This window comes from Lithobates pipiens, unplaced genomic scaffold (assembly GCF_037356315.1).
Source record: "Lithobates pipiens isolate NorthernLeopardFrog02 unplaced genomic scaffold, aLitPip1_a1.2 Scaffold_18, whole genome shotgun sequence".
NCBI lineage: Eukaryota > Metazoa > Chordata > Amphibia > Anura > Ranidae > Lithobates > Lithobates pipiens.
In genome coordinates this window covers 367,387,898-367,412,085 of record NW_027507758.1, presented here as the reverse complement: position 1 = coordinate 367,412,085, position 24,188 = coordinate 367,387,898, and the positions used below count along the sequence as shown (strand labels likewise).

General features: G+C 42.5%; 1 protein-coding gene across 1 annotated transcript in view; it reads right to left on the bottom strand.

The window, feature by feature from the left end:
• LOC143988221 (deoxyribodipyrimidine photo-lyase-like) overlaps window positions 1–22,171 on the bottom strand; it is a 28,155-nt gene extending 5,984 nt beyond the window's left edge. Inside the window, exons 1-9 of the mRNA XM_077487618.1 lie at window positions 22,055–22,171; window positions 17,881–18,374; window positions 14,797–14,942; window positions 14,537–14,719; window positions 11,030–11,188; window positions 10,702–10,900; window positions 9,352–9,504; window positions 4,997–5,118; window positions 3,172–3,331 (exon numbers count right to left, since the gene is read on the bottom strand). Coding sequence (XP_077343744.1) covers window positions 3,172–3,331; window positions 4,997–5,118; window positions 9,352–9,504; window positions 10,702–10,900; window positions 11,030–11,188; window positions 14,537–14,719; window positions 14,797–14,942; window positions 17,881–18,304 — 1,546 coding nt within the window. The 5' untranslated portion in view covers window positions 18,305–18,374; window positions 22,055–22,171. The remainder of the gene's footprint in view (window positions 1–3,171; window positions 3,332–4,996; window positions 5,119–9,351; window positions 9,505–10,701; window positions 10,901–11,029; window positions 11,189–14,536; window positions 14,720–14,796; window positions 14,943–17,880; window positions 18,375–22,054) is intronic.
• Window positions 22,172–24,188: the final 2,017 nt, after the last annotated feature.

Genomic DNA, 24,188 nt, shown 5'->3' with positions numbered 1-24,188 from the left:
GATGATACTTAGTTATTAAGAGATTACGGATTCAACACAAGTTCCAAAAGTCAGAGATATAAAAAGTGTTCTAGATACAATTACCCTTTCTGAATATGTGAATTGAAATACTATATTTTTTTGACTAAAGAGAAAGGATTCAACCTAATTTTTTTTTTTGTTGGAAATTTAGAACACTGTAAAACCTTTAATGAACGAATAAATAGAACTATGTCCATTTTGTGTATGTTCTTCATAGTTTTATACCCGATAATCTCTGTAAGCGGAATGGCTTTGTTATGCTTTTGATACCCCCAATAAAAGCATACATATATATATATATATATATATATAACCAGGGCAGAAAACCATGTATACTACAGAGGTAAAGAAATGGAAAGGGAGCAGAACCAGTCCAATAGATGTTATCCCTCAAAGACCAAGCTGGTTAGATGCTCTATGAATGAAGTCCACTAAAGACCCCAGCTGGGCTAGGAAAGATTCCAAAAGCTAGAACTTATGAGTGGAGGACAACAGGATTCCAGGTGCTGATACACCTTCAGAAGGCACAGAACAAACAAAGATCATCCAGATCTTCAGTACCATGGATCAATTTACCATCCTGCTTCATGATCCCTGGTTCTGTCTGAACCAACATTTGACTCCCAGCACTATCAAAGACCAGCTTTCTGCCATTTCTATCATGTTTCAGTGGCCATTGGCCTCTCACACCCCATTTGTTCTGCTGTGGCTTTGTGGGATCTTAATCTGGTTCTCTGTGCTTCAGAAACTGGGCTTAAACCCGATAGAGACATTTCTCCGAATACTCACCTACAAGGCGATTTGCAATGTAGTCATTACCTGCGAGGTGAGCATCTGCACTGGCAGTTTTATGCTGCAAGGAACACATTCTGTTTTTGCTAAGGGAGAAGGTATTTTTGAGATCCAGGACTTTCTTCTTGCCCAAAAGGTAGTTTCTGCCTTTCAACTCAATCAGATTCTTCCCTTTGACTCCAGGTCACAGAAAGGAAATGTTCCTTTATTGCCTGGATGTGGTTCAGGCTGCGAGACTCTCTACTACTGCTTCTTTCAGGAAGATGGATTAAGACCCTTTTAACACCGTGGGCGTTTTGCAGGTGCTATATCATTAAGAATAACGCCTGCAATCTGCCCTCAAACAGCTGCTCCATTGTCTCCAGTGGGAAAGCCCTGGAGCAGCGCGCTGGCACATTTTGGCATCTTCTAATGCCAGCTTTGGATGCAAGATAATTCAGGAGACTTTCTGAGCTGAAGCCAGTTCCCTATTATCTGTTATTTTTTCAGGTCTGTTACGTTTGCTTGGATTGACCAGCCATCAGTTGGGACTGCTTTTGGGTGTCCCAAAAGTAAAAGACTTCCTGTGTATAAACAAAATTGGATTTTTGTACTTGCCATTTTTTTGGAGTCCATTAATGTTCTATACCTCTGTCTGTAGGTGGCCGTATAACCCAGAAGTGAAAGACATCCTATGTCCCTCAATTAACTCAGAGAAAAAGGTCATTACAGTCAGTACTAAAATCCTATCATATCAATCCTTTTATTTAAAAAGTAGAGAATTTCTTTGAGAATACCCTTTCCACTTGCTCTTATTCAGTTGAATTCGAGCCATAAACTTTACGTTTGTTTTTTACTGCTGTCTCTGCCCCTTTTGTTTGGTTTCTCTTCATTTTGTTTCCTCTATCTTTTTTTTTTTTTTAAACAAAACGAGTTTATTGGTAAATGGCACAGTATACAAAAAAAAAGAAGAGTTACAGGTGTTGGTACATTTTACAGCCAATGGTAATAACATTTAAAAGTAGCTCCATCACATCGAGAAACCCAGAGCAGATCTATAAAAACAGCGTCAAATATGTATGTGTAAGCACCGTAGCAGTGTTGCAAAGTAAATAGAGTAACAGGAAGGGGAACCCAGTAGCGACTGAAAACAGATACCTCACAGGGCACACCCATAGAAGTCTCGACTCACAAGCTAGTTCCCACAAGTATCGGGGTCATTAAGCCAAGGATCCCAAACCTTATTAAACTTGCCAGGGCACCCCCTGTGTGCATATATGACTTTCTTTATTGGCAAGGTAGAATTGACCTCAGTCATCCAAGCCCTGAGTGTCGGGGTTTCGGGCCGCATCCACAACCGGGCAATTAATTTCCTAGCACTGAACAATGTTTCCTGGATGAAAATAGCATTCGAGGGTTCCACCGGGGCTCCTAGCTCGAGGCCCAATAAAAAAGTTTTAGGGTCCACCTGGAGGGGGGAGCCCATGTGGTCATGTAGGAAATGAACTACCTGCAACCAGAAGGCCTGAATGTCTGGACAGGACCACATTAAATGGTAGAAGGAGCATGGAAGACTCCCACAGCGCGGGCACCCCGGCTCCAGGGAGGGTTTATATCTACGAATCCTGGCAGGTGTAAGATAAGACTTATGTAGGATGTACAATTGAGTCAGCCTGTCAGTCACCCTAGGGGAGACTTTTTTAACCACATCTAAGATCTCCTCCCACTCCTCCCCCTCAATCGGGCCTACATCCTCCTCCCACCTATACCGTGCTACCCCTGTGAGACCGGCCACGGCACGTCTTCTAAGGGAGTCATAAAGTGTCGAGATTAGTTTCGTGGGCTCCTCTCCAACTATAGTACCCACGACTGGTTTCCTCTATCTTTTTAATACGTTTCTGTCATAACATAAGTGAAGAGAGAAATCTCTCTAAGAGGGTCAAAGACAGAAATAAACAATTGTAACAAAGTGGGGAAGGATTAGAATCCTGGTCATTGTTCCACATTGAAGAGCTTTCCTCTCATTCCCTGTACAGGCAATGGGTGTCAGAGAAAACAGACAGTATCTTTAACCACCATGGGAAGTGGAGGGATATCTGGATGATGGCTGCAGCTACAGTCATCATCCAGATACCATTCCTTAGATCTGGCGGTGGACTTTAGTAAAAGTGATCAGAGCTGCTAAAAAGCCACTCGCTTACTTTTACAAGCGGCAGAAGGGCCCCCTGTTTCCAGGCTGTCCCCATCCCACTGGGGAGCCTGTGTGATAGCAATAAAGTTGATATATATAATATTTATATGTCATCTCCATCTATCTCCCTCTCTCTCAAAATGGGGTCATGTGCAAACTTTAGAAAGACTGACAAAGTACATTCTCACCTACGTATCCATTAGGGTCCCGCCCATCCAGTTCATACCGATCATTGAGATATATGGTAAATTTAAGAGCCTCCTCTGGTGAATTAGTCCACTCAAGAATTTTCTTAGCCCAATACATGCGAAGGAAGCCGTGCATCTTTCCTTCATGAACCATTTGCAACTGTGTTAAAATAATAATAAAAAAATATATATATATTAATACATCATTCAATATACAAGATTTTTCATTCATGCAACACAACAGTTAGGATTTACCCCCTTAATGACCAGGCAATTTTTGGCAATACGGCACTGCGTTACTTTAACTGACAATTATGCAGTCGTGCAACGCTGTACCTAAATAAAATTAATGTCCTTTTTTCCCCCCCAGTTTTGTGGGACCAGTGACATTATTACAGTGATCAGTGCTAAAAATATGCACTGGTCGGTGTATAAATGACACTGGCATGGAAGGGGTTAACATCAGGGACATACACAGAAGGCTTTTTATCTTAATGCATAGAATGCATTTTATCTTAATGCATAGAATGCATTTTAAGAGAAGGGGGGAATGGTTGGCGTTTGTTCTGTTTTTGGGTCAGTTAGCATTTTTTTTTGTGCCGTGTTGCCTGCCCCTCAGTTGGATTGCTTTTGAACATCCTAATTGTCTCGGATTAACTGAATCCTGTGTCCCTTAAAGAAAGATAAGGGAAACATGATCTTTGTACTAATTTCTTGAAGTTCAATAAGGGACACAGGGACCACCCACCTGTGTTTGTGATCCACTCCTAAATATTCAAATCATCCCACTGGCAGCAGTATAACCTTATTGTGCGATTAACTGAATCTGGGGTCTCTTAAAGTGGAGTTCCACCCAAAAGTGGAACTTCCACTTTTTCCACAAATGAGCGGAACTTCAGCTCATTTGTTTGCTCTCCCCGTCTTCTGCCATAATTGGCACCTTGACAGGTATCCTGTTCCCACTCCCGGGAGTTTGCGCCAAGGCCCATGGCGTCACTGTGGTGCTCCCTCCTCCTTCCCCATCGCTAGACCAGTAGGAGAGAGGGGCAGAGCATCGCGCATGCACAGTAGGGTTCTCGGCATGAAGCCATAAGGCTACACTGTTGGGTTCCCCTACACGCAATGGCAGCACCCGACAGCTGACGGAAACATTAGCTGTGGTGCCAACAACGCTGGACTCCAGGACAGATAAGTGTCCTATTATTAAAACCCAGCAGCTGCAGTATGTGTAGCTGCTGGCTTTTATTATTTTTTTTGTGGGGGGAGGGGAGCAGACCTCTGCTTTATTGAACTTCAAGAAATGGACAGTAAATTTTACAGCAAGTACAAAATCATGTTTTCATGAAAATCAGGTGGTCCAGCTTTGCATTCACCTAAAAGCTCTCTATACACGTTATTCGCAAAACAGAGTTGGCAGCATACACAAAGCATGGATCTCCTGAAGGAAGAGCTTGTGTGGCCACATGAGAGCTGTACCAGCAGTAGTATATTCATCAGTAGGGTTATCCCTGCTGGTGAGGTCTCCTGAGGTGACCCAGACAAAAATGGGTATGCTGGTCCTCCAGGTTTGGGGTAAGGCAATGGCCTAACAACCCCATTCTAAACAAAAAATAAAAGGTTTTGAGAATTCTAAGCAGAAGGTCAAGGCCCTTCAAAAGTATTATGCCAGTAAGTAATTTTGAACAATTTACACAGTACTGCAGAGTCTATTAAGGCATAGATATGTATGCACCTTAGGAAGAGGCTGTTCCTGTTAGGTTTGATTTGTTATACCTACAGTTGACAACTCATACAGGGTTCTCCAACTGAATCTACAATTCAATACCTGTGCTGCATTCCACAGTGGATCATGAGTCTTTCCATTTTCCAGTTTTTCCAGGCTGTATATATGCGTTCTTTTGTCTTTTTCATGAACTTTTAATGTGTTCTTTGCCCAGTCGTAAGCACCTTAGAAATAATGAATTTGGCATATTAATATATTGATTAGTAAACCTCTTTATCCAGTGCATCTCTTTAAATTTTAAAAATACTAAAGTAAAATGTTTAAAATGTCACTTGGTGTGTAATTAATCTATATAAATCTAGGAGTTTCAAATATGCAGTGCATACTAACACATTATGGCACTGCATAGCATTGTAACTGTACTGTGTGCCCTTCTGTTGTAAAGTGGTGTTAAGCGTTGTGCAAACTTTTGGCACCATATAAAGCCTCAATATTAATATAATTATCCTACCTGGAGAGAGAGATAGATATATATATATATATATATATATATATATATATATATATATATATATATATATATATATATATATATATATATATATATATATATCCCAACAGGATTGCTACCTCCAATTCTGTACCTGCAAGCTGAGGGATTCCAGTGGAGGAGGCACAAAGTAAGTGAAGTTTCCCTAAAATAATATTTATAATAATAAAATAAGTCCCTGCATTAGTCATGATGGTTCTTACGGTCACTTATGGCACCAACAAATTGAGATAATGCTGGAATGCCAAGTACTGGCTGTGGCAGTGGTTCATACTTGAGACTTCAGCTGATTAAAGAAGCCAAAGAGCACAAAGGATAATGAAAATTGATCTGACATGGGAAGCAGTGTGGCATCACTAAGGAAATCTTAGTTCTGCATTCTTTAGGTCTACAGTGGATCGAGTCTCTGACCTGCTTTCCCTTAATGAGTCTGGAAGATAATGCAGACTAAAGACAAGGCAAAGGCAGGGTCCAGAAACAACTTTTTCCATTTAGGCCAAATACAGTGCCGCAAAAGAGTATTCATACCTGGAAATTTTCCACATTTTGTCTTGTTACAACCAAAAACGTAAGTGTATTGTATTGGGATTTAATGCTTTTCAAAATGTCTTATAAATAAATATGTGAAAACTGTGGTGTGCATTTGTATTCAGCACACACCCAGCCCCCCCCGAGACAATACTTTGTAGAACCACCTTTCGTGGCAATTACAGCTGCAAGTCTTTTTGCGGTTTTCTCTACCAGCTTTGCACATCTAGGACTGTGACATTTTTGCCCATTCTTCTTTGCAAGATAGCTCAAGCTGTCAGATTGGATAGAGAGCATCTGTGAACAGCAATTTTCAAGTCTTGCCACAGATTCTCAATTGGATTTAGGTATGGACTTTGACTGGGCCATTCTAACATATGAACATGCTTTGATCTAAACCATTCCATTGTAGACCTGGCTGTATTTTTAGGGTCGTTGCCCTGCTGAAAGGTGAACCTCCACCCCAGTCCCAAGTACTTTGCAGACTAACAGGTTTTCTAAGATTGCCCTGTATTTGGTTCCATCCATTCCCCCCCCCCCCCCCCCCCCCCCCCCATCAACTCTGACCAACTTCCCTATCCCTGCTGAAGAGAAGCATCCCCACAATATGATGCTGCCACCACCATGTTTCCCAGTGAGAATGGTGTGTTCAGGGTTAGTTTTTTCCCCCCACGCATAGCATTTAGGCCAAAAGGTAAAATTTTGGTTTTGTCTGACCAGAGCATCTTCTTCCACGTTTGCTGTGTCCCCCACATGGGTCGCAAACTGCAAACAGGACTTATGGCTTTCTTCGTGCCATTCTTCCATAAAGGCCAGATCTGTGGCGTGCATGACTATTTGTCCTGTGGACAGATTCTTCCACCTGGGCTGCGGATCTCTGCAGCTCCTCAAGTTACCATGGGCCTATTGGCTGCTTCTCTGATTAATGCTTTCCATGCCCAGCCCATCAGTTTAGTTGGACGGCAATGTCTTGGTAGGTTTGAAGTTGTGCCATACTCTTTCCATTTTCGGAAGAGGTCTTGAACAGTGCTCCATGAAATGTACAAAGCTTGGAATATTTTTTTTATAACCCAACCCTGCTTTAAACTTCTTAACTTGTTCCTTGGCCTTCATGATGCCGTTTGTTCACTAAGGTTCTCTAACAAACCTCTGAGGGCTTCACAGCTGTATTTATACTGAGATTAATTTACACACAGGTGGACTTTATTTGCCACTTTGTGTTGGTCTGCCACATCAAATACATTTCCACTTTTGGTTGTAACAAGAAAAAAAAAAAAAAAAAATTAAATTTCAAGGGGTATGAATAACTTGGGTAACTTGTTAAAAGGCAGTTGGTTACATCAGGAACAAGCTGCTCCTTTAAATGCCCCAACGTGAAGCCCAACAGGGGTAGTATTAAGACAAGCTTATATCAGCAGCAATAGGAAAGAGGGGATAAGAGATGCTTTCTGCCATCGCTATGGGTATCAGCAAATCAAAGCAGTGTGCAGTTTGCTTAAAGCGGACCTCCACCCTGAAGTGGAAGTTCCGCTCATCTGATCCCTCCCCCCCTCCGGTGCCACAATTGGCACCTTTGAGGGGGGGGGAGGGGGTGCAGATACCTGGATAATCCAGGTATCTACACCCACTTCCCGGGACAAGCTAGCCGCAGCTAGCTGCAGATGCCCCGCCTCCCGTTGTGTTCTGGGAAACACACAGTTCCCAGGACACAGCGGGGACCAGTGGAGACACGCAGCGCGACTCGCGCATGCGCAGTAGGGAACCGAGTATAAAATTAAGGAAAAACCGCGCTCAACAACGGTGGGAAGTAGGAAAGGATAGCAATAGCAGTAGCTACGGCCAAATACTAATTATATCATTAGGTTGCTGCCACCCACAAAGAAAGAAACTCCAATAGGTGTTTCCTCCAAAAAATAGAACAATATGGTAACCGGGGTAATTGGCGCTACCTACAAATAAAACTCATTATATGTATGTATATCAATATATGATCCCGAATATATCATGCATTCATCTTAAAGAATATATATATATAATAAAAGGAGGTATAACCCCAAAAAACTGCTATTCTGCGATTTTTAATTTACAAGCTACTCAGATGTCCCAAAAAGCAACAAAATTCCTACTATAGATTAATTTCTGAGATTGATAGATAGTTCCAGTAAACAAAGAAAAAGGAAAGAACCAAAAACCAAGCGACAACAAACAAGAAAACAAAAGATTTGTATCTATCGCTAAGAAGCCATATTCTCTAAAATCGCATTATCGCCAAAATAAGGTTAAGTGAGCAAATTCCCAGTAGGAGGCGTGTGTGAATGTGCTAGTGGAATTATAATCCCAAATATGCAAACTGCAAGTGCAAAACGCTGATATAGGTATATATAAAAGAATTTGTTGCCTAAAATCGCATTATCGCCAAGATATGCAAAAAACCCAGTAGGGGGTGTATATAGATGTGCTTAATAAAATTAAAATTCAAAATGATACAACCTATAAATGCAAAATGCTAATATAAGCATATATATAAAAGACCAGAATATTAATGGTACATAAAAATTGTGTCAGAAAAGTGCAAGTGAAAAAACAAAAAAACAAAAAACAAAAAATATAAAAAAACAAAAAAGCAAAAAAATAAAAAATATATATATATAAAAAAGCAGAGAGTCAATTAACCCCTAAATTGGAAAAAACAATCCATAATAACCAAAAGTGCAAAAATAGTGTCCAAATTTCCAAAAAAATCTTCAATGGTGCAATTACAAAAAGTTCAAATGTGACTATAGTGCTTCTTGTGCAATCTCCAACGTGACTTCTGTGTTCCCCCACAAGGTCCCCCACTCACCAGAAGAATGCACCCCTGCAGGGGTAATTCGCCTTGAAATCAAAGTCTGCCGATATCCAGCTCTTCATTCGCATCCAGAGAGAGTTGGGAACCGGGCAGTGAAGCCGCAATGCTTTACTTCCTGATTCCCGACAGAGGATGGCGGTGGAGGCAGCGGAGAGACGAGCGATTGCTCGTCATCTGCCGCCGACATCGTTGGACCCTGGGACAGGTAAGTGTCAATTTATTAAAAGTCAGCAGCTACAATATTTGTAGCTCCTGGCTTTTAATTTTTTTTTAAAGGTGCAGCTCCTCTTTAATACTAAAAAGTGTAGCCATTGATGCTGGCAAATAGCAAAAAAAAAAAAACACCTAACACTGGGAAGTAAAGGTAGACAGTAATTGTGAAAAACATTTCATGGTCCCTTAGTCAATGCCTCCAAGTGGTGGTGGCTTACTCCAGCTTCTTATGTGCCTCACCATGTGTATTTGGGGAAGACAACATATCAGCAATAGCCAAAGAAAGCTTCAGAAAACCAATGTATTTTCCATATTTACCTTCCACTTTGTCATAGTTCTTGTTGTAATAACAGAAGTTATCTGCCAGCTCTCTCCTCACTACAGCTTCCTCAACAAAACTGTCCACAGATTCCTTGTACTTGCTGCGATACTTCTGTACCTCCAGGATTGCTCTCTGCACAGACAGCTGGCCTGAGACAGAACAAAAAGGTGTTACATTCAAACATACGTTATACCATCTATTAAGAAAATCTGTGCCAAGAAAAAATAAAATGAGGAACTTTCCCTTTAAAAATGTGAATGCTGATCAAATTACTTCCATATTTTCCAGGTCCCCGCAAAAAGGTACATTTATCCACAGTTCTAACTTTGCTCTGATTTAAAGTGGTGTAAAAAAAAAAAAAAAAAAAATTATATATATATATTTTAATATATATATTTTAATATATATATATATATATATATATATATATATATATATATATATATATATATATATATATATATATATATATATATATATAAAAGATTAACAGCCTAACCACTTGAGCTCAGGAAGATTTTACCCCCTGTATGACCAGGCCATTTTTTTTTTGCTATTTAACACTGTTACTTTTACTGGTAATTGCTTTTTTTTTCTTCATACAAATAGGTTTCTTTTGGTGGTATTTGATTGCCACTGGGTTTTTTGCTTAATATATAAAATAAAAAAATAAAAAAAGACCAGAAGCAGGCAGCAATGTACCGAACGCCTCTTTGCCTGCATGGGCCACCTGTCTGCAGTACATTGCGGGTGAGCGGTCCAGAAGTGTTTGTTTTTGTTTTTTAGGGGTTTTCTTCACTTCTATTTTCACCTGCTGATCTGGCTAGTAGCACACTTCCTGTACTTGAGTGCCAGCAGCATTGTCAATCTGGCAGAGTGTAGTGTTAGATGCACTAACAGATTTAGATTTGATTTAAATTGCTGTTTGTTCTGGGTGACTTAGAAAAAATGAAAGTTAAAAGATTATCAATGGCTGCCAAGCAACTAATATTTCCAGGTGGTCAGTAATGGTAGTTTAGCTTTGTTTAGCTCAGCAGTCTACAACACTCTACTAACACTAGAAATATAATTTCCTGCCTGTGATTGTGTTTGCCTTTTTGTTAGAAAGGCTCACATTAGCCCAGTGTTTCTCAACTCCAGTCCTCATGGCGCCCCAACAGGTCATGTTTTCAGGATCTTCCTCAGATGAAACAGCTGTGGTAATTACGAAGGTGAAACTGATAAAATCACCCGTACAACATAATGGAAAGTCTGAAAACATGGCCTGTTGGGGCGCCTTGAGGACTGGAGTTGAGAAACAATGCATTAGCCACAAATACTTGCTTTTTATCTTTACAATGACTTACCAAAGTGAAACCAAGGTGAAAGATTGCTAAGGGCCTTATGATTTGGATTGTTCCTGTCAGCATTAAAAGACTTTAGGCGTTGTGTTATAAATACTTCCAGCATGTCCACTCCTGCCTTTGACCCAGGTTTTGCCCATTCTACTTCCTTGACTGTGCGATCCACTTCGAGACTGGCATAGCACTTTTCCCAATCTATAGGCTGACCAGTAAAAATAAAAAAAGTAAATGCACATCAGTATAATTTCTGTTGCAGTAAAAAATTTATATAATATTATATATATCAATTTTGCACAGTTAGTGAAAAGAACAAAAGGAAATAAGCATTAACCTCTGCCTTAAACGTGGAGTCATGTGGATGCTTGATAACTGGAGGAAATTCAGTGAGAAACTGAGAAAGCTGATCGTGTATTTTTCTGCGGATGGTTCGAGCTCCATACTCCTGTTTGACAGAGGCAACCCAGCAGGGCACAATATTATGGGCATCTACCTGTAAATATAAAACAAAATTAAAAGGATTGGTCTGTGTTGAAAAATACATTTATGGCCAGTTCACACCTGAATAGGGTGTGGGAAACCAGTGGCCGGTGCGCCTTTCCTGAACCACGTTCAATATGCGCTGCACTTGCAATATGCAGTGTGTGTCAGTGGTAACTTAATGACACTCCAAACATAGGTCGCAAACGTAGTTTGTCTGCAACAGATTGCATGGTACAGTACTTTTGGTGTGGTCTGGTCAAATATATGCGCTGAAATTGCACTGCACCCAGATCGCATGTCTATCGCACAGGAGCAAACAGTACATTCCTGTGGAAAACACTATCACGAGGATGCAAGATTCTCCAGACATCCATTAGTCCGATCCCCCAAACAGAATAAGCAAAAGATGTACATACAGAAGTCACTAGAATGGCCAAAGTAATATACAAGATAGTGCATTTACCGTATATACTCGAGTATAAGCGGAGATTTTCAGCCTCTTTTTTGAGGCTGAAAGTGCCCCCCTCGGCTTATACTCGAGTCATCGCTGTCTGCCTGCTCGATCAGCGTGTCGAGCAGACAGACAGCGGACATTCTACCATTCAAACGCCGCGCCTCCGCCTTCGCCTGTGATAGGCGGAACACTGAATTTCCCAGCAGCCTGTGTTCCGCCTATCACGGACATCGTCTCATCCTCGTACTACGGACGAGGATGAGACGATGTCCGTGATAGGCGGAACACAGGCTGCTGGGAAATTCAGTGTTCCGCCTATCACAGGCGAAGGCGGAGGCGCGGCGTTTGAATGGTAGAATGTCCGCCGAGGCGCCGACGAAGAGCGGCGATCCTGGCAAGGCACGGGACGGAGGCAAGGCAAGGCAAGGCACGGCACGGGACGGAGGCAAGGCACGACACGGGACGGAGGCAAGGCACGACACGGGACGGAGGCAAGGCACGGCACGGGACAGAGGCAAGGCACGGCACGGGACAGAGGCAAGGCACGGCACGGGACAGAGGCAAGGCACGGCACGGGACAGAGGCAAGGCACGGCACGGGACAGAGGCAAGGCACGGCACGGGACAGAGGCAAGGCACGGCACGGGACAGAGGCAAGGCACGGCACAGAGGCAAGGCACGGCACGGGACAGAGGCAAGGCACGGCACGGGACGGAGGCAAGGAGGCAAGGCACGGGACACAGGCTCGGGACACAGGTAGGCTGGACACACACACACACACACACACACACACACACACACACAGGGATGGATGGATGGATGGATGGAGACACACACACACAGGGATGGATGGATGGATGGATGGAGACACACACACACAGGGATGGATGGATGGATGGACACACACACACACACACACACAGGGATGGATGGATGGATGGATGGACACACACACACACACAGGGATGGATGGACGGACACACAGGGATGGACGGACACACAGGGATGGACGGACACACAGGGATGGACGGACACACAGGGATGGACGGACACACACACAGGGATGGACGGACACACACACAGGGATGGACGGACACACACACAGGGATGGACGGACACACACACAGGGATGGACAGGCATGTCTCACCCTCGGCTTATACACGAGTCAATAAGTTTGCCAGTTTTTTTGGGGGTAAATTGGGGGGCCTCGGCTTATATTCGGGTCGGCCTATACTCGAGTATATACGGTAGATCAATTTGTCCCAAACAGATCTACAACAGTGAATATTAGATGTCTATTTCTTTTGGATCTGTATGTGCGTTATAATTAATTGAAATTAGTTGGGGAAAAAAAAAAATAGATCACAAAAATTTGAATTCAGTAACAGCCCTAATTTTTATATTATATATATTTTTTAATATTATTAAAGAGTAGCAATTAAATTGGTTATATAGAGTAGTTTCAAAAAGTTTTAAGTAATACTAAAATTATAATTTGGAAAGCGCATCTATACTATGATAGAACACCCCCCCTTTTTTTTCTTTTTTTTGGGGGTTGAAAGAGAAAGGACAGGTTAACATGGGCTACTCCATATAGGTTACCATGTAACACCAGTGGTAATTGAGGACTCTCTTGATACCCAGAAATGGTTTATATTTTGGGGGGGGGGGGGGGGGGTTGCTTGATGGGAAAGTTTTTTGTGTTATAAGCTTTGTTGTAAACTGGAAAATGCAATAAAAAACATTTTTTTGTTTTTAAATCAAAAGTGGTGAAGGTTTTTACCTACATTCTACGCATAAAGGTAAAAAACCTTCTGTGTGCTGCTCCCCCTTAATACTCACCTGAACCCCCTCTTGGTCCAGCGATGTGCACAAGAGCCTTGACTGTACAGGGACTTCCTCTCTTCACTGGTTGAGATAGCAGCAGGAGCCATTTGCACCCACTGCTGTTAGTCACAGCCAGGAGAGAGTGAGGGGCGGGGTCGAGCCACGGCTCTATGTGTCTTATGGACACATACAGCAGGGCTCGGGAGCGAGCACACACCAGTGCTCCCATAGCAAGCGGCTTGCTATTGGGGGCACTGGTAAAGGGGGAGTAGCCAGGAGCACTGGCAGAAGAGGAGGATTGGGGCTGTTCTGTGCAGGGATCAGAAGTAATGCAGAGAAAAGGTGTCATTAGTATGTAACACGCAATGTAGTGGGTGAAGAGTAAGTAACGCAGAAAGGAGGTGACAATTTAAAAGTAAGAAACACAGAGTGCAGGGGTAAGTAGTAACTAACACAGAGTTCAGAGGTCAGTAGTATGTAAACAGAGTGCACAGGTAAAATAAATACAAAAAAATACAATTATAACCCTCTCCAGTATAAATATCTTCCCCCAAGCTAAAATAGCCCACAACACAAATTTCCCCTGCCTCCCTTCCTAGAATGGACTCACAAACCTCAGATGTCTAATAGAGGCTCCCAGCAGAACCCTCCCAAGTCTCCGTTCGGCTGTCTCATATGACAGGTCAGAACCAAGGAGGAGCTTAGAACCTCCCCCTGCCTCTGCATTCATGTTGCTGCTCTGATCTGGAAAGTGGTGGGCAGAATCAGGAGCCAGCAGTATGGTGGGATCACAAACTACTCATGACATGGCAGAGATCAAATGATAGATCACGACTGACTACTTGCAAACCCCTGCTTTAGAATGTAAACATTCATTTTAAATTTGGCACTAAGCAAGCACTTTTCTGATCCAAATGGTGCCTTAAAGCCATTTAATTCAATCTTTTTTTGAAAGAATTTACCACTAACTGCTTGGGGGTTTCAGCAATACAACTAACCTCCTGATTTAGCATCCATCTGTTCAAAACATTTGGGTCAAGCCATACAACCTTGGAAGTAGAACTATAAACTTTATACCTGGACTAGTGGTACATTCTTAGGTAAGCGTTCAGAGACATCCTTCACCCACTGCATAGGGACACGAAGAGGAGAAAAGTCCGCCACTACTCCACAGATACTGTGCTTCTTCACAAAGTCTGGAAGCACATCCTTAGCATAACCAATGAGCAAATGGAAAGGAATGTTTAACTCCTTACAGTCCTGAATTGGAGAAACGGTCAGATTACTGTTAAAGTCATGATACCAATACTGTAGGATTTAGCATTTTATAAATATACCTCAGCAACTTCTTTCAGACCCTTCAGCATAAAACCATAATGACGTATTGTGGCTTCCAAAAACTTCGGAACCAAGCAGAAAACAACATGTAATGGTAGCTTCTGCTTCACAGCCAAGCGCTGAGCATATAGAAAAGCCCAGTTGTCTGAAAAAGATAAAATTGATTTGCCTGTAACAAATGCAGCTGATAACATCTAAAAAGAGAGAAAACCCCTACAGTGCCAAGCAACAGATATAAGATTATATAGTATTAAAGAGGAAGTAAACCCTGATGAGTTTACTTCCTCTTTCATTCTCTGCAAAGGCAAAGCATAATGGACTACTATGCATCGCTAAAAAACAGTCAGGAGTTCTAACCCCCTCCCTGCTCTACTTAAGGCCAGGAAAAAAAGTGTCAAAGTGGTTTAGGGGAAACATGTAAATGTGTTGGAATGGCCTAGTCAAAGCCCAGACCTCAATCCAATAGAAAATCTGTAGTCAGGCCTAAAGATTGCTGTTCACAAGAGCAAACCATCCAACTTGAAGGATCTGGAGCAGTTTTGCAAGGAGGAATGGGCAAAATTCACAGTGGTGAGATGTAGCAAGCTCATAGAGACTTATCCAAAGTGACTTGGTGATGTGATAGCCTCAAAAGGTGGTTCTACAGAGTATTGAGTTTAGGGGGTGAATAGTTCCACGTTTTCTGTAATTTTTTCCTATTTGTTGTTTGCTTCACAATACAAAAAAAAAATAAAAAAAACAAAAAAAACAAACCCACACCTTCAAAGTTGTGGGCATGTTCTGTAAATTAAATTATGCAAATCCTCAAACAATCCATGTTAATTCCAGGTTGTGAGGCAACAAAACACTGAAGGTGCCAAGGGGGGGGTGAATACTTTTGCAAGGCACTGTATATTTTAGAATTTCTGCAATAATACCCAATAAAAAAAAAAAAAACAAAAAAAATCAAATTTCTTCATCAATTTTGGCCAATATGTATTCTGCTACATATTTTTGGTAAAAAAAAAAAAAAAAAAACCCCAATAAGCGTATATTGGTTTGTGCAAAAGTTCTCATCTACAAACTAATAGATATTTTAATGGCATTTTTATTAGTAATGGTGGCGATCAGCAATTTTTAGTGGGACTGCAACATTGAATTGGACACTAAAGCGACACTTTTTGGGGCCAGTGTTAAAATAAAAAAAGAAATGCACTCTCACTGTACTAATAACACTGGCAGGGAAGGGGTCAACATCAAGGGCGATCAATAGGGTTAAGTGTGCTCCTAGGGAGTGCTTTCTAAACTGTGTGGGGGTGGCTTAGCTGGAGGAAGAGAGAGATCTGTGTTCCTGCTTATAAAAAAAAAAAAAAAACACAAGATCTCCATCTTCCTCTCTGACAGAACAGTGGTCTGCCTTGTTACCATAGGCAGAGCGCCGGTCTGCCTCTCCTGTCAATGATCGGCCATCCAAACACAGCGGGAGCTGGTCGCAGATGGTGCGCGTTCCAGGCCCAGGAAGAATTAACAACGTACAGGTACATTGATTCGCGCACCCGAGGCACCCTGCTGCAGTAAATGTGTGGTGGGCAGTCCGGAAGCAGTTAAACAGCTACAGAGTCATTTTAAAGAGAGGCTGCCATGGACCATAGAGAACACTGTCATTTCTGATTTTGCACAAAAACAACGAAATTGAGGAGGATTTCACCCATATTGGGGTTATACAGCTCTTACCTGTTAACCATTGTTCAGGATAAGGGTAACCAATCTGGAGGAATATTCTTTTATGATAACCATGTGAAGGTCATTGAGGGGTCCAGGTGATCAGTGGCAACCTTTGAGGATTTTTATGTGTTTTTAATATTGGCAGATGCTTTCAGCATGTGTAACAGATATGTGATAATAGTTTCTTCCTGAAGGCCTTGTCCCACAAAACATGTAGAAGATATTTATACGTTGTAATATCTCTGCATGTCAACGCAATTTATCTCTGCTGTTTTATTCTGTGGGGTTTCTAAATATCAACTTTTAGAATATGTGCAAAATAAAATGTAAGGAATTTTAATGTATTTTTTCTTGGTGCGATACCTTAAAAGTCCTATTTTTTGTAGTTTTTGTGTTAAGTGTCTGGCATGTTTTCTATCATTTTAAAGAGACACTGCCACCTTGTCCAAGCAGAACAACGTGACAGAATAGCCACAAAGCAGATCCTTCAATCCCCCACATCCTGCGCTCTCACAGCTTCTTACTCCTCTGTAGTCAGCAAAAATACCCAGAACTTTTGGGTATGGGGAAGCATGCAACTGCTCCCATGATAGTGCCCAGGCCTAGCAGCCAAAAGCTAGGCCCAAACATGGACACATGCACTATGGAGAGACTTCCTTGTTCCCACGTGTTCCTAACACTGCTGATTAATATGCTGGCTGTGGAGGATGCACTAAAGGAAGTGCAGGTAAGGGGAGGCCCTGCATGGACTAGTTGACAGTGTCTTTAAAAAGTGGAGCCCCACCCAAAAAGAGAAAGCTCCATTTTCCACCGCCTCCTCCTCCCCCATCCGCTGCCTTTTGGGGGAGGGTAGCTGGTTTTGACTGGTACCCGCTCCCACTTCCAGCTGACTTTGCTGCAAACTCAGTCAAAAGTTCATCCCCACACCTCCTTCCCCTGGCACGTCCACAAAGAGGGGGGGGGGGGCATCCCCTCCCACTGCTTTTGAAAAAGCCAGCCACCAGCTGGAAAAAAAAAACATTACTGGGGTCACGGCTGATATCTTTAGCCAGAATCCCAGTAAACCACTTGCAAGCTGCAACATATATTTATGTATTGCGATCGGCAAGTGGTTACGTATACACTGAATATCATTTTACGTTGATCCGTACCATCAACAATAAAAAAATCTAACATTTAGGTATCCTCCTAAATAAACATATGCCAATTCAGATATTCAAGCTGGCTGCTGAGTATAATTTGCCTGTGCTATGTTAGATTTACCAAACCTATTGCAAAACAGAGTTGCTCATCTATACAAGAAAACAAATTTGTTTATGAACCATTGCATATGTCCAAAAAAACAAAAACACACACATACACAAAGCAGAAACAAGTACCTTCAACTCTCTGATCTCTTGACATCCAGTAGACTATGCCCTGTGCATCATCCTTCAGGTTCTCTTCAGTAGACACCAACCGCACCCTCTTCTTATTAAACTTAAATTCTAAAACAGAGGCAGCAGTCGCCAGACGAGACTTCTTCAATCCATCCACCAAACTTCCACCTTCAGCGTCATCCTTTTTTTCTTGTTTCTTTCTCTTCTTGGCATCAATATCTGAGCTTTCACTACTACTTGCCTCAGATATTGCTTTTGATTTTTCCTTAGCAGAGCCCTCGGATTTTCTTTTCCCTGGACTTATAGCTGTAGAGGATGACTTGGGTTTGGGCTCTAGCATTTTACTAGTTTTCTGGCTGCCATCAGACTTTTCACTACTAGACTCTTCTTTCTTGCTCTTTGTCACCTTTCCTTTTTGAGACATAATTCTGGCTGTGGTTAAGGGACGAAGCAAACTCAGGTACCTTAGGATCAGCTTGGCAGGCAAGACAAACCTACGAGTTAAAACATAAAATAGGAGGTCATTTAAGTAGAATTAGAGGTTTCATCCAAGGTGAAAGTAGAACTAAAAAGGCACATTTCATTTTGAATAGCATAAGGGAGGATTATTACCTGTTGCGAAAACAAACCCATTTCCCTTTAGGGAGATTTCCCTTAAAACTTCCTGTCCCATAGCCAAAACAGGAAGCGAGAAGAAATTCCTCCAATAGTGCAGGAATCCCTGGTTGTCACCAGAGCTAATGTCCCCATTGGAAAATTTTCAGATGACAACCCAAAATGGTAAACAGGACAAATGGAGATTATGAACCTCCCTACTGCGGGTACAGACAGCAATAAAAACCTTACAACTGTTCTAATTCTTCTCCACTCTACCGTTACCTATAATTGAAGCCTGACTGCCAGCAGCAGAGTCACAAGACAGTGGGTAGGGGTTCCAACACCTAACTGACATACTTCCAATATAAACGGACCCCTAAATCCCAGAGGGCTCTTGTGCAGCTGCAGTCTGCGTAAATGGTATGTTTGTCCTTCCTGGTTTACGATGTACAACAGAATACATCATATACTCTTCTTTCATATCCATTATATACTTTTAATATCCATAAGAAAGGGCATAGATCCTTCACTCCTTTAGCTGTTTAAATTACCTTTATTTTAAACACTCATTTACAGTAACCACCTCCTGCCCAGCCTATTGAAATAACACGTACGGGTGAACTGCTAACCCAGGTGGACGGAATATGATGCTCTGCTCCTCGTGTGCTTCGCACATGCCCTAGGGGCCATGCAGCAGGGTTATCTGTGACTAGCTGTGTCCACCAGACACAGCAAAACACAGATTTTTGTACTGGGCCACTGTAAGGCCTCTTTCACATGACCGATCCATTCAGGTTCACCTGTCAGTTTTTTAGGTGGACCTGAACGGATGCGCCATAGAGGTCTATGGAGCGTCTGATGTCAGCGGTGACATGTCCGCTGACATCTGATCCGCTCCGATCCGAAAAACCTACTTTTCCATCCATCATCGGATAGGATGACAACGGACTCTGTGGTCTGTCCTCATCCAATCTCCCATAGGGGAGAGCGGTGCTCTGACAGGTCTGTCCCTGTGCAGTGTGCAGAGACAGACCTGTCATCTCCCTGCTCAGCGGGGGAATCGACGGAGCGATCCCTCACTGAGCAAGCATATATCCACGGGGCGGAACAGCACAGATCCGCCCCATGTAAAAAAAAAAGCCCTAAAAGGTTGCTGCCTCATCTCTTTAAACCCAAACACATATGAATTGCACAGGATCTGAAGCTAATTTAATGCAGATAAGGCACCAAGTGAGTTTACTTACCACCTTAATCAGCCACAGAACCTGTGTAATTCATATGTTCTGGTTTAAATGGATGAGGTGGCATCCCAACTGGGCGCGTGCATTGGAATATGGATGCCCTTTCCCAGGCCTGTGGCCATTTTGGGCATGGTATCCAGACCCCTGGAACACGGGGGGGTTTGAATAGGTTTGTCACCTGATCCCTTTAAACCCAAACATTACACAGGCTCTCAGGCTAATTTAATGTGGATAAGGCTCAGAGTTTAAAATTACCACCTTAATCAGCCACAGAAGCTGTGTAATCCATGTGTTTGGGTTTAAGGGGATGAGGTGGCAATCCTAGCCACTGTGCATGGCCCTAGTACCATGTGATTGCTGTGACCAATCACGTGTGACCAGTTATGACACCAACCTTTTGCTAACGTTACAGTTTGAATGAGAGCACAAGGATCAGTGACAGTTGTTCATAGGAAGCATCTGTTTTGGGAAATGCCATTAGTTCCACTTCTGGGTGCCCACTGATGCGGTCTGCCACATTGCATATCATTTGTACAGGAATCGCCCCCGATTACTGTACATATGACATGCAAATTCAGTGCAGTGCAAATTGGGCCATACATTATGTGTGGCTCGATGCGCACCAAAACCATGCAGGACCCTTTTTTTTGCGCTTTTGTCCGCACTGTAATCTAGGGCTGAAACAACTAATCGATTAATCGACAACTAATCGATTATGAAATTAATCGATTAATATTTTCATAATCGATTAATCGGCCAGTAACAAAATGGGGTTAAAGTTAATGAGTCTGATGATATTTACCAGATTGACCCTTTAATAGTATATCTCTCCTCTAATAGTATATATAGTATATCTCCTAATAGTATATACAGTATATCTCCTCTAATAGTATATAGCCTATAATAGTATATACAGTACATCCCTTCTAAAAGTATATACAGTACATCCCTTCTAAGGCCGCGTACACACGCGCGGACTGTTCGCCCAACCTTGTCCGCTGAACAGTGTTTGGGCGGACAGTCCGCTCGTGTGTGGGGCTTCAGCGGACAGTTTCAGCGGACAGTTGGCCGAACAAGGTCTTACGGAAATTCCGAAAAACTGTCCGCTGAAACCTTGTTTCAGCGGACTGTTCGCTCGTGTGTAGGCTTGTTCGGCCAACTAAGTCTCGCGCATGCTCAGAAAGGATTTCCACGTCGGAAGGTTGCATTGCAGTGTATAGGACGTCGTATTTTTCGTCCCGTCGTACGTGCCGTTCACGTCATCGCGCACGGTTTCAGCAAACTGTTCGTCCGTCGTGTGTGGCCATGTCCGTCCATGCTAAGTTTGAGCGGACTGTTCGCTCAAACTGTTGGACGGACAAAGTTGGGCCAACAGTCCGCGCGTGTGTACGCGGCCTAATAGTATATACAGTATATCTCTCCTCTAATAGTATATGCAATATATAGCCTATAATAGTATATACAGTACATCTATTCTAATATATACAGTATATCTCTCTAGTATATACATTATATCTCTCCTCTAATAGTATATAGCCTATAATAGTATATACAGTACATCTCTTCTAATAGTATATACAGTATATCTCTTCTGTCTGTTATTCTCAGAGTGGATTAGATATTTTGCTCCCTAACCATATAGTTGGTTATTTATATTTACCACTGCATATAGAGATATTTAAGAATAAAATTGCCTTTTTTTAAACTTTACATATTACCTAAATTAGACACCACACCCTTTTTTAAGGTTATTAACCGATTAACCGAAACAACAATCGGCCAACTAATCGATTATGAAAATAATCGTTAGTTGCAGCCCTACTGCAATCAGATCACATGGGTGTTCAGACCCATGCAGATGCCACAGTTCACACTGCGCTCTTTAAACCAATTTGGGGGCATCATTAACTTTATATCGACACCCACAGCGGTTTGCATAGCGCATTGTTAACTGCCTGCGATTCTGACATGGTTCAGGAGCCACACAGGAATCGCTGCAGTTCCTGCACTGCATCAGTGTGAACCAGAATGAAACCACCTGAAGGATCAGATCATGCTGTACCTTCATGTACCATGCTCACCCCAGGACACCTGGCTTGTCACTGATCTGGAATAAGCATGCAGGATGACATTTCACTGGCTGCATGCTTTGTCCAGACCAGCAAATGACAAGAGGCAGCATTTAGTCACAGCCCTGTAAAATAACTGCATTAACGTTTTCCAATAAGAAGTCAGTATAATTAAAGCTACCTACAAGCACAGCCCTTCTACTAGTAGCCCTTCTGCGGTCCTGCCCCTTACTGACCCATCACTCCAGCCCTTTCCCAGTACAGTACCTGCCGCGCGTGCCTCCTCCTTGTATAACATTCACAAGAACGCGCTGCTCCAGCACCAACTCCTTGCATAACACAGAGCATAGAGGACTTTCAGGATGACGTCATCCGTCTCCGACGTTCACACTCACATTTCCGGTGTGGTTAAAGCGCCATCTGCTGGTACTCCGAGAGATGAACAGTTTTAATTTGTGACACCTGTTTTTAATATGCCAAGGAACAATGGCATAGGAAAGAACCATGTGTACTGTGTCCTCATTTGTGTGTTTAGCCACTTGCCTACTTGGCACTTATGCCACCATCCTGCACAGGCCAATTTTAAGCACTGCCGCACTTTGAATGACAATTGCGCAGTCATGCAACGCTGTTCCCACATTACATTTTTATTTATTTTTCCCCACAAATAGAGCTTTATTTTGGTGGTATTTGATCACCTCTGCAGTTTTTATTTTTTGTGCTATAAACAAAAGAAGAGCGACAATTTAAAAAAAAACACAATATTTTTTACTTTTTGCTATAATAAATATCCCATTTAAAAAAAAAAAAATGATTTTTTCCTCAGTTTAGGCCGATACGTATTCTTCTACATATTTTTGATAAAAAATATTGCAATAAGCGTATATTGATTGGTTTGTGCAAAAGTTATAGCATCTACAAAATAGGGGATAGATTTATGGCATTTTTTTTTTTTACTAGTAATGGCGGCGATCTGCGATTTTTTTTTATTTTAATTTTTTTCATGACTGCGACATTATGGCGGACACATCAGACACTTTTGGTAGAGGTGTCTACAGTGTTCAAATGGCAGTGCAGTAAAGTGTTCCCAAGGTAAAGGTGTCTGTACACAGTGTTCCAATAAAGTAACCAGGGAAAGGTTGTAAAAGATGGGCTATTGCCACCTCACCAATGACTGGACCAAACTAGATGCCTGGCAGGACAGCGAAACAGGAAGAGATATCCGTCGATGAAAACACCAGCGATGACCCTCAGGCACGGAGTGTGGACAAACGTGGTGTCGAGCTGCTGAGTTGGGGCCGTGTAGATGTCTGTCAAACAGCAAGCAGAGTGACACCATCCACTGCCCCACTGAAACCATCCACTGCCCCACTGACACCGTCCACTACTCTGCTGACACCGTCCGCTGCCCCACTGGCACCGTCCGCTGCCCCACTGGCACCGTCCGCTGCCCCACTGGCACCGTCCGCTGCCACACTGACACCGTCCGCTGCCACACTGACACCGTCCGCTGCCACACTGACACCGTCCGCTGCCACACTGACATTGTCCTCTGCTCTACTGATGCCATTCACTGCTCTACTGGCGCCATCCACTGCTCTCCTGACACCGTCCACTGATTTTCTGACATCATCCACTGCTCAGAGCAGGGCAGGTGACAAGGGAACAGCAGATTTTAGGAGGAGCATAGAAGATGGCTTGGGTAATATTTTGAGAGGAGGTCAGTGATGTGGATGGCTTTGTATGTTGTTAGTATTTTGAATTTTCTTTGTTGGTTCAACAGAAGCCAATGGAGGGATTGGCAGAGTTGGTTAGCAGATACTGAGGTGGTTGGTAAGGCTAATGAGTAAAGTTAGGCCAATGAGGAGAGTGTTGCAGTAGTCAAAGTGAGAGATAACCAGGAAGTGAATTAGTAGCTTTTGGTGTCATTGGGCAAGAAGGGGTATATTTTGGAAATGTTATATAGGTCAAGGTGGCAAGAGTTCTGCCTGGAGCTTGTCTTCAACCATACTCTAAAGTCTCAAGGAAACTCTTAATAGTACAATTGAGGCAAGCAGTGGGCTTTCTGATATTACAAAGCCTGTACTTTGAAGTGGGTTGGCTTTAAATTAGTGAAGTTCTTTTGGAACAACCATCAGATACAAAAACGTTTTTTTTTTTTTTCTTTTAGTTTGGATGGTTAGAATGTCTGTTAAGTTCTTTTTGTCTGTGTCCCCACTGGCGGATTCACTCTGTTCTATTGTACTATTGACCACAGACACATAAATAATAATAACAGAAGAATAGGTTCACAGACATTTTTTGGGTCAGAAATTTGTGCCAATGACAACTGCCTAAGACAGGATTTGCTCTCATTTTGGTGAGATTGCCTTTCACTTCCTGTTGTGTCTGTGGAACAGGA